Below are 16,700 nucleotides of genomic sequence, written 5' to 3' on the forward strand. Positions count from 1 at the left end.
GAGGTCCCAGTGGGACCCCACGTGTGTCACCAGTGAAATAGTGTTGGGGAGCCGGGGGACATCACCAAACCCCCCAGCGGGGGAAACTGTGGCCACCCTGGAGCACCAAAATGCCTCCAAGATGCACGCTGAAACTCTTTGTTTCCCTGAGGCTCTTCTCAGGGGTTGCCAGCGCCCACAAACTGGTTTTTAGGACGATGCCCAGCGCGATGATGGAGTCGGACAGTGGCTTTGCACCAAGCAATCCTTCGCTGTTCTGCAGCACGCATCCCTCTTTCAGCACAATCATAAAAAGGGCTCTTTCAGAGCGCAACGCTACAAATGACAACAGTGCCTATTGTAAACCCAGGAAGAAAAGCAGTGAAAAATGTTGCCGAGTCGCCGTGCAGTGCTTCACACGGTGCATACCAAAAAGCAAACACACATCAGAGGAAAACATCGAAATGTTCGTCATCTAGCTGAGGAAGATCTACAGAATTGTGTCAAACCTGGAAGGAGCCTGGCTTGTATTTTGTATTAAGTAGAAATTGAGCGCTGTTGGCAAGTGAAGGTGGCTGGAAGCCCTCTGTTCATGCCGTGCGTGAAGCACACCGTCAGCAGTGACGGGACTCTTTCCACACACCGCCCCTCACTCCAGCCCTGACCTTGTGGGAATATCTGCAGGGAAGAGAGAACGGTTCAGTTTCCAAAGCACAAACTTTTTTATGAGGCCAAGATGTTTCCATTCTATTTGAGTTGCTCGCCTGCAGCGATGTTCCCTTATGCACATTGTACTTTCCACGTCATCTACTATAGGCTCCCGAGGGAGAGTATTTGGCAACCTAAAAAAAAGAAAAAAAAAAAAATCCTTACAAAATATGCTAAAAGTGAAAAATGACAATTGCTCCTGACAGGGTTTCCATGAACGGCAATGCAACAAAATTAAGGACAGGAAATACAGAAATAGCGGAATCTGTACAGTGTTTACCAAATTTCACTATATATTTAAAAGAATGCTTCCCTTAAATCCCAAAATAGAATCAAAGATGATTTGTCACAGCGGCTGCAATGGCATCTGAGGACACTTCCTTCTCCTTTGGCCTCAGGATCAGAACAACTTTGTGCTGGGTACCATTACGGTGCTAAAATGGCAGTCTTGTCCCCAGACAACATCTTCCGAGGTTACTGCTGAATCACGCGGCTGAATTTTTAACACACTTAACCCATGACCAGGCTCTGCGCAAGGTGAAATCCCGAGCGCACAGCGAAAGGCTGGTTCCTCGTGCGTACCACATTCAGTTCTGTTCCTTTCTTAACTCCTGCAAAGATGCTTTTTCCCAGTTATGAGGGAGAGTATTTGGCAAGGTAAAAAAAAAAAAAAAAAAAGGCAGTTATGAGGGTATTTAGTTACCGGGAGCAAACAGGTGGTTAAAACACTACTTTTGTTTGAGTGCGGTGTGAGAACTGGCCTTTGGACCCCAAGTTTGCAACGAAGAACAAAGATGGTCACCCAAAGCTGCAAAGATCGATCTGTTGATGTTTGGAATACGTTCAGGAGCAGGAGACGAGTACACAAGCTGCCAGCTATGGGTTTTATCACGGCATCTGCTGAAGCAACCGGCATTTCCCCAGCGTTCCCCACATGTAGCGTTTCTGCTCAGAAATGAGCCGTACTTCTCCAGCCACATCGCCACGATGTCAATGTACTGCGCAAAAATATCTGAGAGGTGCTGGAGGTAAATGTAACCCTCACAAACAGACTTTTAGACAAAAGATCATTTTTGCCAGTGCTCAGCAAAAGGAGAAAGAGTGATAGCAGTCAACATTTCCCCAATGTGCTGGGATCTCTGGCTCTGCTCATCTGTTACTCCTTTTGTAAAATGTATGAGGAATAATTAAATCCAGTTTAAAAAAAAAAATTTACATCCCCCTATGAAAAGCACTATGGTAATGGCAAATATTTTTATTTTTAGAATGCACTCTGAAGATGTGTAGGAGTGCCAACAACAATAAAAATAGAAAATCTCATAAAAACCATAGCCAAAAGCAACATAGACCAATAAATAAATCTGCAAAAAAAATGGTGTGGAAATAACATAATCTCTGTGCAGCATGCAAAGCCACATATCTTTGCATGAAGCAATGCAAGGAGTGGTCAGTGAAATCTCCAGAATCATCCAAATGTTTTCAAAGTTGCTCTGAGATTTGCAAACATTCTCCCTCTAATTTAAGCTATTGTTTTTCCAAGAGAATTTGAATTTTAAACATGGTTTTCTTAGCTAAATATAAGTCCATTGTGCACAAACAATGACAATCTCTTCTAAAAACAATTCTTCTTCTACATGCCAAGGGTTATACAATCTCAAACAGTGTGAATCCTTCTGCATGGTTTCACTCAGTGAAAAGACTATTCTGACAATCTAGAAAATCAGATAAGGCTCAGATATGAAAACCTCTGGCTTTTATTCTATGTCTTACTCGAATACTTTCAGAACTAGAGCCTAAAAGTCATGATTTTGAGGGGTGGGGAGGAGCTTGAGGCTAGATTTAAAACTTTTGGAGAATATGCTGCTTTTGTATTATTACTAAAACCCATTCTCTCTGGATAGAGAGAGATGTCTGCACACAGTGGAAGGAAGCTCTGGTTAGAAGCACAAGAGGCCTGGGCTGGTGCATAAGACACTTAGATTGAATCATATTAGCAAAGGAACTAGAAATCGATTGGTCTGCTTCCAAGATGCAGTTTAAAACTGCTTTCACATTTGTTTGAAGCAACCAGAAGCCATCACAGCTGCCAAAAGCAGCAGTTCAACATTTCCTCCACCACTGGTCTTTCATTCCTGCCCCCACGCATCTGCTCTCCCGTGTCAGCACCAGCGGCCGTACAAGCACACGGTAAACAGCTTTTCCACTCTCTCCTCACGCAGCAGCTGCTCCACGCCCAGGATCGGTTTCGGTGCCCAGCTCTGTGCCCTCACAGACCCTGCTGTGTTTCTGAGATGCAGAGAGCTGCTTGCTGCACGAGAGGTGGGAATGCTCGGAGGGTTTATGTAAGCACCAAAAATGCCACCCCATGTCTCCTTCTCCAGTCCTCTCCCGAGGATTCCCAACGTTTTCTGGGCTTTTTTTGCTTCTGTTGCACACTGAGCTGATGAGTGTGAACGACCAACGATGACCCCAAAGTCCCTTTCCTAACTGATGAGTGCCACATCCAAGTTCAGCATCATTTAAACATAGTTTATATTCTTTTTCTTTAGATGCATTACCTTACCTTTAGCTAGACTAAAGCTCACCCGCCAACTTTATGTGCACTCACTCACATTTGTGAGGTCTTTCTGGAGTTTTTCAGCACTGGCACAACGTTTGGTTACCCAAAAGGACTTTAACTTTTCTTTCTATTGATTGTGATGCCTCTCTTTTGGAGCAAGCCAGCAGATCTGTGTTCTTCTAGGAATGTCTTTGCTCGTATAGAATATTCTCCGTGATCTTGCCTAATTTAGCTGGCTTCTTTTCCTGGTCTGAAACTCTTCTGGCCACCTAGAAGCTGATAGATATATTACTGTTTGCTTTTATAGGAGGACTATTCTGAGGAATACTTTTATATTACTCACTAACATATGCTTTTAATAGCAGATGGTAACAAACGTTCCAACATCCTACACTTAGAGAGGTGGACAGTTACATACTGCTGCTGGCTAATCCCAAAATTTATGATGTGTCCAGCTCAGTAACATATTTCAAAGTACCCTGTTAACTGACCACAAGGTTTGGTTTCCTCCTCTCGTTTTCCCTGTTCTTACAAAACTTGTGTGAGATTAAAGCACCCTGGTAATGAAATTTCCTGGAAAAGATTTTTCAGTGTTTGGGTGTTTGCAAAAAATCTGGAAGCAAATTTACACTGGAAGATTTGAAAACCATTCACGCAGGAGCCATGTCCCAACAGACGCATGATCTGGCAGTTCCCTCCCAGTACCATGAGCTGGGGAGCCCTCCAGACATTTTGTTCCACCTCTTCATCAGCTGACTGTCATGATGGTGAAAATAATAGCACTTGGTGCTTACACAGCAACTCTGCACAAATTCTGCTTCAAAGGGAGTTTTTAGAGGGGAAACAGAGCCTTAGAAAAGGAACACATCCATAAATCTTCTGAATCTTGTGCTAATTTCACTGGACTGCTGTGCACCAAAGGTGGATTTTTCTAAAGCCAGCTCACACTCAGCATGTCCTCTGTGATGCTGGTGTGGAAACTGAGATCATTTGACCACCTGGCCCCCAGAGCTTTGGGAAGGGGTTGTGATCTAGAGACCTGGCCTGATTTCCCATCCTCTTGTGCTAGCGTGCAACCGAACCTCTGGTGTCCAGGACCTAGTGGGGAGAACTTGGGTGTCTGCTGTGACTGAAAGCAGTGGCGTGAAAGCCGCTGGGCAGATAAAAGTCTTTTCAGTGGCTGCAGCCATGGGCACCTTCTGCCTGCTAGAAGCATGCAGAAGACAGGAAGAATCTGCATCTTCAGGTCTCCATGACCTGTGGGTGGATTAGCTTGCAGTTCCGCTTTCAGTTAATATCCACATCTCCCACACAGCATGGCAGAGTGCACGTCCCAGAAATATGCTGCCTGCACCAGGTTCGCCTCTTCTGACTGCTGCCTAAAGCTGCTCCTGCCTCTTGCAGATCTCTTTCGAGACATTTTTCAAAGATGAATGCTCCAATTATATTTTCTATAGTTTAATTTACATCTGGTTTATATCATTTGCAGTTTTGCTTTATCTGGGTCATTCCCTCCCCACTGTTCTTCCCTTTTTCTTCCCTCCCCATTATCCTTGATAACTGAGGGTTGATTGCAGCTAGTGTATGGTTACGGGCTGTCATCCCAACAGACCTTGCAGCCGCCAGCTGTCTTAAAACTGCACTGGGTTTTCCTATAGAATTCATTCTTTCTTCATTCCCTCTGTCTGGCTCGCCCTGCTGAAGGATACGGAGTCCTTCCTCAGCCTTCCCAAGTCTGTCGCCAGCCCTAAATTCACTTTTCCATGTTTGGAGAAACTGCAGTGTCCCAACTCAATGCTAACCCACATTCCAGACAGCCATTAAGACTAACAACACGTATAAACCAGCAGATCAAATGTATCCTGGAGGATACATATGTGAGCTAGTGTTTTGGAATAACCCACAGCTGCCTGAAAACTGGGAGGGGGGGGAAAAAATGTGTTTGCTTTCCTGAGGAGGAGTGTCCCATCAGCTTCGGCACTCTGAAGGGGCCCAACTGCAGGACATAATAGGCTGGGGAGAACAACAAAGCATGGAGCCAATTGAAAATGCAAAGAAACTAGACAGGCAGAGCAGGATTATTCAATGTGGAATTAGAGCAGAGCATGGGGGTGACCGTATCTCGCTGAAAACGTTACCGTGATGACTGCAAAACAGAAAAATCTTGTTTTAGCAAAGATCCAAGGCACAGCACATAAAGCAGGCGGCAGGGAGAGATAAAGCAGCGAGGGAGCATGGTTGATGGAGGCACACACCCGGTGGGTGCCCGGCTGGAGGAATGTCATGGTTTCACTTGTGATTGGCTGGGGAATGGAGGAGTCAGTTTTCACGGGGGCTGATCAAAAAGTTTCCTTTTGCTTTCCAAAGTTGCTGTCTGAGCAGAGGCATGGGGAAGAGGAGGCCAGTCGCTCTAACATTCCTCAGGAAAGCTACTTAAATGAAATGAGAAGGCTTCTCTATCCAAGGATATACAGCCAAGAACAGACGCCGAGAAGCTGTTTTCCTTCTTTTCTCCCCCAACTCCTCCTGGAGTTGAACAGCTCTCATTTCTGGCATGCGTCTCATCTCTCAGGATACTATGTCACAGTATTCGACTAACTTTCTCTTGCTCCCCATACCAGAGTATCCTGTGTTAGACTGCGTGCCCAACAAAATCATCAAGCTGGTGGTACTGGGTGGCAGCAGCGTTGGCAAGACAGGTAAGTCCGCAGGTGTAGTTCCACGCTTTTTCTTGCTGCTGTACTTACATTTGCAGCTCCAATAGACCCGAGGCTGTGAAAACTCTTAACTGTTCCAGCTGCAACATTTTAAGTTACTTTTTTTTTTTTTTTTTTGAAACTGCACTGAATAATTTGTGAGGTCGATTTGCTGTAGGTCTGTGTGAGCAGCCAGCGTGAGGTGGTGGTTGGTAGGAGAGGGCGCTGTGTTGGGAGCTCCCTACTCAAATGATTCTACCTAGTCTTGTGTAAATTATTTAACAGTGTCTCAATTTCCACACCCTAAAAATGGGACTAGTGGTTTTTAGTCTCCTGTTTAAATGTTTCATGCTCTGCAGACAAATAACAGGGTACAAGATGTGTCTTCCTGCATCATTCTTCAAGGGAGAGGAGAAGAACAGAGGGTAAAGCGAGCATTACTGCTTTTGAATACATGATTCTGGATTTCAGGAATTATTAAGGCCAGATCTGTTTTACTACATCTGAGGTTCCACAGCACTCAGTGAAATGTTTGATTGCTCTGGAATTGCAGCAGCTACATTTTCATGTTATTTTTAAATAGTTTGTTGAAGATATCTGCACAGTCAATTTTGTTTAAGGTTACTAAGGAGGTCACCCAGCATCCACTGTGAGAAGAATGATTTTAAATGAAATCTATGATAGAGTTGTTTGCAGAATGAATCCTCTTACTTAGCTATTAACTAAGTGGTTTTGCAAATGATTAGGAATCTGCTGAGATGAAAGCAGTACAGGAATATAAGTTACTGTTGCCATAACAGGATTTTAAGTGTTATAAAGTGTTCAAGAAAAAAGAAAATGTTCTAATCCAGCAGTGTAAGAAAGCACTGCAGGTTAAGGTGAATCAGAAGGCCCAGGGTGCTGCAGCAGGACCCATGTGTGCAGAGCAAATGCAGTTTGTTTGCTGGATGTGATTAGATACCACTAATGGGTTTCATGAGGAGGACTGAGGATTTCTAAGGCTGGGAAGAACCATTACATGCATCAGCCTCACTTCTTATACGAGACAGAGGTCTTAAATGTGGTATTGGGATTAGTTTCTCACTGTCTTGTACTCTTTTTCTAAATTATTTCAGTTTACTGGGTTGTTATTCTTTTTCTAAATTATTTCAAACCAAAGGTCAGGTCGTTATGCCTGCAATCACAACAAACAAACCTCCGTATCCTACACTGAATAGCCACACTGAATCTCAGGGGTAATTTCCAATGCAATTTGCAAAAAACTCTGCATTAGATATCACAGCCTGGCCCCAGATCTTTGTCTGTGAGTGTTGAGAGAACCATTTGCAGAATAATATGTGAGCAATTCAAAGATTAACTTGGTTTCATATTATACTAACTCTTCCAGTAAGATATTACATGTGTTCTGCAAAGATTTATTTTGGTTCACATTAAAGACCCATCTTTTTTTCATTGTTTTACAGCCCTGGTTGTGCGCTTTCTCACGAAGAGATTTATTGGAGACTATGAAGCCAATACTGGTGAGTCTGCTTTCTACCACAGTACTGCAGATAGCTTGAAAAGAAATTACTCTGTTTTGTGCCTGGTGTATATTACAGGAAAGCCAAGCAGTGTTAGATGTCCATAAGGTGCATATTTTCAGTTAATAGCCTCAAGCTATGAAAGCAATAAATCAAAGGCTCATTATTTATGATCCTTTTAGCTATTTTTTTTCCAACTTGATGGAAAAGGATCAGGGTAAAAGGCTTGTTTGGGGACATACCTCTACTAAAACGCAGACTCAAGGAACAACTTGTATATCGACTAAACCATGGAAACCCAATGTTGCTCTCTCTGCAACCCCAGGGAAGCCAGAGGAATTCCAAAGTGCATAAAAGGTAGTGCAGAATTTTTTATGTCTATTCCTTTTTCTTAGTGGCTTTTATGACAAGGGAGACTTCCAGCTTGAAGTCTTCTTTCCATAACATAAGCAAAGTAACCATGCAAACTGCTTCTACTGCATTTCTTGTTTAATCCTGACACCTCAGAGGATGTGTTCATGTGAACTGTTTAATTCACAGCCTCTGTTCCAAGGAAGTGCCAACTGTATTGGCCAGTGGTGTAGAAAAGATCTGTGTACACCACGCTCATACCTACTGGCACATCCCACATGTAGGCCACCTCACAGGCTTTGGGTGAAGGAGGACAGGATTCAGAGCAGCGATTGCTTCACTTTGGAGCTGAATTTAGAATGATTAATTCGGAAAGGAGATGGCAGTACAACACACCTTTCATCTCTGCCCGTCTGAGGAAATACAACCTGAAAACTCCTCCTTACAGCTCCCTCTCACTGACCCTACGTAACCTTGATGGTTGGCTGCACTATTTCTCTTTCTTTTCCTTCATCTCTTCTATGGGAGGCTGTACATCAAGTTGGACTTCTGAGCTTTGCAATGAATTGCTGCCAGAGACACTGCTGGGAACCACATGCTTTTCTCATTAAGCTACCAGCCCAACAGCCATGCTGTAGAAGAAATAAATATGCCAGAAATAAGAAACAGGTGGCAGTGTATTTGTGATCATTCAGCCATACTTCTCCTTTAGTTGGGTATGAGGCAGAGCACAGTCAGTGCCTGGAAGTACCTGCTCTTTTTTCTGCAGTACATTGCAGAGGAGGATTATTACGTTCTCTGGTCTTGGTTCAGAGGTGCAGGATCTTTCCATAAAACAGTACCATCTTTTCTACTTAAAATCTGATTAAAAAAAAAAAATCCCAGAAGGGCTAGATCACCTCACAGAGTCAGTATTAAAACATAACGTGATAGTGTTGGATTCAGATGCAGCAAACCTTGCCGTACTAAATTTCCTTACGTTGTAAATGTTTCTATGAGCTCAGACTCTTTACTGGAATAAAACCACCTGTTCCCTTGAACCAAAGATGATTTTCAGACGTGATGCCATTACTGTCACTAACTGACCTCCCTGTTAATCCCAAATCCTTACTCTCCAATAGATGGGATTTCTCTATGTTTGAGATGAAATACATTGTTTTCTATTCAGCAGTGGCAATTGCATTTGGACAAGACTGAAAGGCTGTACACAACAGCTGTGGATACAGCATTTCTTCACATATCCATGTGATTTGTATTAAGTTCTAAAGAAAAATGATGATGGCATCAACCTCTGAAGCTGTGCTTATCACAACCACACGTAGTTCATAAGATCCAAACTTAAGTTTTCATTATCGCTTAACCTGCAATCCAGTAACAAAATAAAGTTCAAGCCTAGAATAGTGATGGGTTTTTTAGAGCTAGATCAGGCCTAGATGGTTTGAACTAACACCTAGCCCTGAATATGTATCATTCAGCTTAACTAGAAGTCAGATTCAAAGTGTCCAGTGTTTGGGGTTTTTAACCAAACTCCGACTGCTAAAGTCACACAAATCCCAAAGAGCATCTGGGTGATTTGTATACAGTCACTTACTCTTTATCCAAAGCTAGAGTACTTTCCTTTTTAAAAAAAACTTTCAGAAAATTGCAATAGCTTACTCCTTTTACAGACAACACCTAGGTATCTTGGTTTGTTATTAAAAATACATGCAGTCCACATTTTAAAATGTTAACAATATGGATTGAAAACTGGAATGGAATTTATGCACCCACTTTGACTATTTGACTCAGTACGAAGAGCCACCTTTCCCAGATACCACCCTAGGTATACCTTCAAAACATCCAACCACATAGCAAATACAAAATCACTTTACTTAAGTAAACAGCCACACAACCACTCTGGTGCCATTCCCTTTTCTATAAGCAACTATGTATCATAAGCCTCAAAAATCTGGATTTCAACATTTTACCTCTGTGTACACTTTCTTCTCTGTTGCGCTGACTCTAATGATCTTACTTTTCCGCCAGGTGCTTTGTATTCCAGAAAATTCACCATAGATGGGGAGCAGATCTCTCTACAGGTGCAGGATACTCCCTTTGTTTCACTGGAGGTAAAACATCTGCTCCGTGCATTGGTACTTTACAACACAGTTATTGCCTCTTGTTTGTTGCCAGCACTTCCATCTGTAAGTAACTCCGCTTATCAGCAGAAAAATACCTGGGCTCCGACCCAAATGAAGACTAGTGTGGGTTCCTTAAGCCCCACCAAAACAAGCCCTTGAGGAAGTTAAATCTGGCTCTTTTAAGACGAAGTCAAAATTCAGACAAATCTACTTCAGACACATTACTGCATTACAAGCCTAAATAGCAGTAAAATCATCATCTGGCTCGCTCCTGCCAACTCCTTGATTGTTTTATTTCTTGTCAAATGGTTTCTGTCCCGGCATGGCAGATAACTCACCTGCCCAGGCGCCCAGCTGGCTCAGCTTAGACCTTTCTACATACCCAGCATCTCTCTTCTCTACAAGGGTGTTTCTTTCCAAGGGGACAGGCCTCACAGCAGTTGTCATTTCCATCTAGGGTGTTTTCAGTGGTTTCTTTACTTTTTTCCTAAATTTTATTAATTCCTTTTTTGTTAAGGTGTTAGCATTTATCTACACCCCTCTTTCCATCAGTATTTCAGATATTCCAGATTTTATATTTGACTAGGAACCTGTTTCTAGAAATATTTTTCCAAGCAGGATCTAAGATTAAGATGTTTTTTTGTGAAGATCTGCTTCACATGCAGAACAAGAAGATGAAAATAGTGTCAAATCATCAGGAGATGCAATTAAATTTGGTTTTACATGAATGGTAGAAATCTCATGAGATCAATAATTCCTATAGAATAGCTGAGATTTCATTATAAAATCAAGTCTCCTCTTGTCACCGTCAAACCTAAACTTTTAGGTTTGGCCTTAACCTCAGTCTAAGCTCAGACTTGGCCAAATATGTGTGTGGATGGGAACACCACCTTCTCTCATCTGCTTTCAGGCTAGCCTGGACAGCTTTATATACCTTGTTTTGTCTGCACATCCTCATTTGTGCATGGGTTCATTTCTGTGCTGTAGAACTGCTCCATCCTGAGTTTACAGAGCAGGATAAGCAAAGCTCCCACAGCCTCAGTTTCCATTTCCATTTTCTCTGCTGGCTGGAAGTAGATTTAAGCGGAAAGCTTTGACAAAGTTCCACACTCTCTGCTGCTGCTGGGGGTGCACAGAGCAGAGGAGAGGACGTCTCGTTTACTCTGGATGCTAAAAAGCAGACAAAAGCTACCATGGAAGTCCTCCAAATGTTCAAGTGGGACTCAATAGTACAAAGGCTCTGTGCCAGCTTGCTTAGGGAGAACCTGCAAAGGGAAGCTGTGGGTGGTGATTAGGCACGATTGGGACTGCCTGATGAACACTGAACAAAGGGAAACCCCTCTGTTCTATCCCATGGAGAAAGGAGGGAGCGAAAGAATTCATTCCCTCTCTCACAGCAGATATATGTTTATTTTCCAGTTTCCCTGTTTTAATTAAGACTGTGCCCTAAAGTTCTGTGACTGTAGCCAGAGCTCCACAAAATCTAGTGATGCCAACAGCTGAGGTTTCTTAGTCATAAACGATTTTAATTTATTTAGGAAGGAGTTTCATTTTCTTTGTCCCAGTCAAAGGCCTGCACTGTTTCAACAGTTCCCACAGACACACTTACATTAGCCTGTATCTCTGTTTGCATCAAATGACGTCTCGGAAATAATTTGAATGGACTGTTCTTGAACAGGGCTTGTTAAGACCGAGAATAGGTTGGATTTTCTGTTAAAATCCCAAAGGAAGAGAGTTTCTTGCACTGTGCAGGCTGAGCACAGTGTTTCGGGAGGAAGTCGTGTGGAATCACTCGGGATTCCAGCCACACCGGAAATGTTAATGTTTAAGAGAGAAACAGAAGCAAACAGATAACTGGTTTTGTTAGGTGATTCATTGCTGCTTGGTTGATACATGATGAATGACTGTGTCTTTTAAAATTCATTCTGGAGCAGAGATTTCCATTTTAAAAGTAACCCATTGGCCTTTGATTTGCCTGAATAAAGCATTCCGTTGGGGATTATCCATCCATCTCACTACTGGGTGGGCCTAGCTGGAGGAACTGAGAATCTCTGCTCATTAGGGCTCTGTGAATGTATACCTTCTCCAAAAACATTTTCAAACGCTTGCCAGAGCAATTAGTTCTTTTTCCCCATGAAGGGAGTTTGCTGGTGAAAAGGGGCTAGCAGGACATGAAGGGTGGCTAATTATCTACAGATTGGATACAGCCCAGACACCAACAGTGCAAATTGCCCTTCTTCCCACAGTCTGCCCTGTCCTGGCTTGAGTTCGCTCTCATTAACCTTTTAAACAAGGCTGCTAGTGAGGATCCCTCTGAGTCCATGTGCAACTCTGTTGGGTTTTGGGGTTTGAGGGTTTTGGAGAAGGAGAGGAGTGATAAGAGCATCTGTTAAACAATTTCCCTGCTAACAGGATTTAGCGTTACTGTGAGCTGGCAAGGGCAAAGAACTGCTGGGTACGATGAGCCAATGTCCCTGTGGGCAATACTGGAATATTTACAAAGCACAGTTAGTTAGCAGAACTCCTGTTGAAAGGTGTAAGCCTAATTTATACCCTGAGCCTTTAGAAATTCTGCTTTCTTCTCACAGAAGAGCATTGTTGGTAGTCCTTTTTTTTACTGTCTGGTCTACCATAAAAGAATGACCATTTTTTCTCATTATTTTCCACCTTTGCTTCCTGAAATTAGGCTTTATAATCCATATTTAGGTGTCTAAATAAAAGTGATCTGTTTTGGGAGATTGCTGAGCACACACAAATTCTGTTAAAATTAAACAGATAATGGAACATAAGTTCTAATAGTCTTACTGAAGTTGGTGAAGATTTCTTGGATAGAATTTAGCAATAATAATAAAAGTTTGGGCTCTGTATTAATGATGCTGAATTCCCCCTAAAATACAAAAAAGCCTTTGATTTCTACCAACTTCATCAAGAGCTGAATGCTGAATATGCTTCGTGCCTTGTTGGAGATGAAAGAAATTACAAAGTTCCAGAAAGCCTGTAGGACTGACAGGAATGTCAGTTCTGACAAACTACGCATCCTGGCAATAACTGCAGCAGTGATCTCCCTATCTGGTTGGGTTACACACCAGCACGGATAACAAAGAGTAGAGGATTAGCTGAAAATAGCTTCATCTTGAAAAGCAAGCCGATCTCTTTTCAAGCCCCACAGTACCGTATTGAGTTTTATACTGTATAGTGATTGTTATGGCTGTCTGAGTAGGAGTGGTGATGGACTGAACAAATGTGTGACTGCCAAAACAATAATATAAACCCATTGCTGCTCTACAAATGAGCGATGAGATTCCACCCCATTTTCAGTTCCAGTCATTGGTTATTTGTAAGAAATTGCTTTTTCTAAGTAACTTTGCCTTTGACTGGAGACCTACATGGCAGAAAAACCTGTCAGGCTTCACCAAACAGTTAGTGAGAACCCCCGTCCATGGAGACATTGAATACAGAACTGGGAAAAGCCCTCAAAAAACACCTTGGGGGACAACTCTTCACTTGCAGCAGCGTGACTAGCCTGCTGCATTTTATAATGCTCTTACCATGCCCATCACAATTTTATCCACAATAATAGCGCAGATTTCTGTCACACTGGTTTAGTCCAATAGAACACAGAACAAACTTTTCAATATCAGCATTTTGCCTGTTCTCTTATTTTCAACCAATTTCCTCTGAGCCCTTCCCACTCCACATTACTGCTTACCTGTAATATGTTACTGACACAGTGGAAGTTTCTTCTGTTCCTGGTACATTCCCCAGCAGTCAGAGAGGTTTCTGCCTGTCCATTGAGAAACAGCCACACTTTACAACACACCCCCGAGTAGCTAACAGTGCTGTATGACTGTTTGCTCTGTCTGCTCCCTGTTCTCACTTTTCTAATCTCCCACCTCTTGGTTTTGACGGCAGGATGACACTGACAGCATATGCTGCCAAGAGCAGATAAACCGTTCAATCTACTGGGCAGATGGCTTCGTTTTTGTTTACTCCATCACAGACTACGAGAGCTACCGAGTCATCCGTCCCCTCCACCAGCACATCCGCAAGATTCACCCGAATGCTAACATTCCCCTGCTTCTGATGGCAAACAAAGGAGACCTCCTGCGAGCCAGGCAGGTGTCCTCCACAGAAGGACTCCAGCTGGCCAGTGAACTGGGAGGTACTTACTATGAAGTCTCAGCCCGGGAGAACTGTGAGGGAGTGCACGAAGCCTTCCAGCAGCTTTGCCAGGAGGTCAGCAGGATGATTGGGAGCTGCAATGGAGAGAAACGAAGAGGCCTCCACCTTGTCCGACCCAAGTCTCCAAATATGCAGGACTTAAAGAGACGTTTGAAACAGGCTCTGACTTCCAAAGGCAAATCTGCCACTACACTCTGATGTACCTGACAGAAATTGTTTTCCATAGCCCTGAAAAAAAAAAAAAGGCAAGAGAATAAGCTGGTAATAAGGGGCATCGCTGAAATTCAGCAATCAGCTCATCTGAGAGGCTCTTTCATTTTGTCTTTACATCTTCCTTAAAAATCCCATGCTTGTTCAGCAAAGGAAATTTGCTCTTTGGGGCGAGAATTTAGAAACTGTGAGTTAAATAATAGATTGTCCCAAATTATTTCCTTTTTGAAAGGGACACAGTCAAATAGTTTAGGCTTAAAATGTGGATTTTTAAAATAAAAATAATTACATCCTACTTTTAAGAGAAGTGACTTCTCCTGGGGGTGGTTATGTTCCCAAACACAGGCAATAAGCTACAGTAAGACACGAGGAGAGTGACATGAGCTATACCGAGCAAGCAAAATTTACCAGATTTGCTTAGTCGCAAGACTGGAAAATAAAGGCAAAAAGTAAATGAAGAGAATAAATAGTGAAAAGTAACAATTGAAAGCTTTTAAATTGCAGTTTAGAAACTGTTGGGGAGAGATTTGTTCATATGAAAGCTTTAGCCTTACAGTGTCTCATTAAAGGGAGATTTTTAAGAAGTCACTATTTTTTCAGGTTATTTTTCTTTAAACATATATTGACTGTTTCTGAAAGTGACTATATGGGCAAAATACATACTTGTAACAGCATTTTGTAGCGAGTTTCTCAATGGCGTACTTCTCATTTTTCTGTAGGTTTCCTACATGGCAATGAGACAGGGACAAATGATTTAAACAGGACACCATGATTTAAAACCTGCCAAAAATGGACTGTATAATGGACTACATTATTAAAGAACAAGGAGGTGTTTCAAAACTATTTAACTTTTTTTTCCCAAACTAGTTAAATTTCAAGTTCAACATGCCTTTTTAAAGAAACAAGGCCTTCACATAAAGCAAATTTAATTAATTAGATTTTTTTTTTTTTAAAGAATAAAAGGTTTTATAATGCCTGAAATTTCTAGCTTCGGGAATTCATCTTTTTTTTTTGTTTGCCTTAAGACCAGCCTTTACTCAGTACCTTGCGATGCATCCAACTCACCAGTCTATCAACACATATTTTACCGGCAGCATCTCACCGCATTGTGTCTCAGCACGTACAAAGGAATCTGAAGCTGTATCCTGTGAGCTGGCCTGTTTTATGGTAGCGGTTAACTACCACATGAAGCATCCATCATTCTGTTCTCAATAAATGTGGAAAAAAACCTGGGTTGGACCATGTCAAAGTCATGATACAACAATCTTTTCTTTAAACAGACCATATGAGCAATTCACAGGACCATGAAATGAAGTAATGCTCAATGATTTACCCTCGGGAACACAAGGAAAAACTCTAGTTTGATGGATATAGAAAAATACTCCCAGCTGCAGTTTCAGATGGCAATACTGCGCTAAATCAACCTTTTACTCATTATGAGCAGCAAAAATGTAAATTGAGTCTGATGAGTATTTATATAGCTCAGGGTTTGAAAATGTATTTCATATTTTTCTTGTCCCTATATGAGACAACTCGAGTCATGATTTTCCTTATCACCTGGATTTGCTCTGTCTACAGCTCACTTTCTGTTTTATTTATTGTTTTCTGCAGCTGGTCATCTGAGAATGTCTTGTGTTCTGTTTAATTTAAAATTCTTTTATTCATACAAAAGAACTGAACCTTTTTTTTAAATTAGTTTCAAGTGGTAGTAGGAGGGAAAAAGGAAATTCAGATCATCTGAACAGGGACTCAGACAATATCAGAGGATTTCTACTTCAGCTTATGGTTAATTAATTTGATGGCTGAGCAGCGTCATTATTCATTGCAGGCACTTTGGTATGGCGTTTATTAGCACAGGATTTCAGTATTTTAAATTACTAATAGCATAGCTCAAATATCGAATCTAAAGATTCAGTATCATGAAACAGAGCAAAGAGTTTGCGAGAAACACACAAACTGAAAATTATTTGCGTTGGAAGAATTATCACCAATTTTGAATAGCAGTTGAATATTTTACTATCCCAGTACTGTATAACAAACAATTTGCTGACAACATTTGTTTTCGTAAGAGCCCAAGAGAATTAGGTGCTCTAGCTTGTTACATTTGTTTGTAACTTACTCTTTCAGCTCTAATCCTTTCTTATCTGGGAAGAAAGTTCAACAAATTTCAAACTGTCAATGTTTTATTTTCAGTAGTGATTAATAAAAACATACAAGGTCTTTCCTGAGTAGTGTATAAAGTGGCTCCTTTATGTCTCATGTCTTTAAAATCCTTGTTTAGACTAGACTAAAAATATATTTTTTCTCCTTCTTATAACCTAATACTCCCTGCTTTGGAAGTATACACAAGTATTCCCAACATTTCTGCTCCTAC

The 16,700-nt window shown here is 41.7% G+C and overlaps 1 protein-coding gene across 1 annotated transcript; it reads left to right on the top strand.

The window, feature by feature from the left end:
• Positions 1–5,607: 5,607 nt before the first annotated feature.
• LOC104460316 (ras-like protein family member 11A-like) lies at positions 5,608–14,625 on the top strand. Its single transcript, XM_010086887.1, has 4 exons — positions 5,608–5,946; positions 7,407–7,463; positions 9,840–9,922; positions 13,847–14,625. The coding sequence occupies exons 1-4, from the start codon at positions 5,802–5,804 to the stop codon at positions 14,312–14,314; spliced, it is 753 nt and encodes a 250-aa protein (XP_010085189.1). The 5' UTR covers positions 5,608–5,801; the 3' UTR covers positions 14,315–14,625.
• The last annotated feature ends 2,075 nt before the right edge of the window (positions 14,626–16,700 follow it).

The sequence above is a fragment of the Pterocles gutturalis genome, unplaced genomic scaffold, assembly GCF_000699245.1.
Source record: "Pterocles gutturalis isolate BGI_N339 unplaced genomic scaffold, ASM69924v1 scaffold29226, whole genome shotgun sequence".
NCBI classification, from domain to species: domain Eukaryota; kingdom Metazoa; phylum Chordata; class Aves; order Pterocliformes; family Pteroclidae; genus Pterocles; species Pterocles gutturalis.

Bases quoted from the DNA above. Each gene is read 5' to 3' on its own strand.
- LOC104460316 (XM_010086887.1), top strand. From the start codon at position 5,802: ATGCGTCTCATCTCTCAGGATACTATGTCACAGTATTCGACTAACTTT. The intron at 5,947-7,406 runs GTAAGTCCGCAG...ATTGTTTTACAG, and splicing joins CAGCAGCGTTGGCAAGACAG to CCCTGGTTGTGCGCTTTCTC. The intron at 7,464-9,839 runs GTGAGTCTGCTT...CTTTTCCGCCAG, and splicing joins AGACTATGAAGCCAATACTG to GTGCTTTGTATTCCAGAAAA.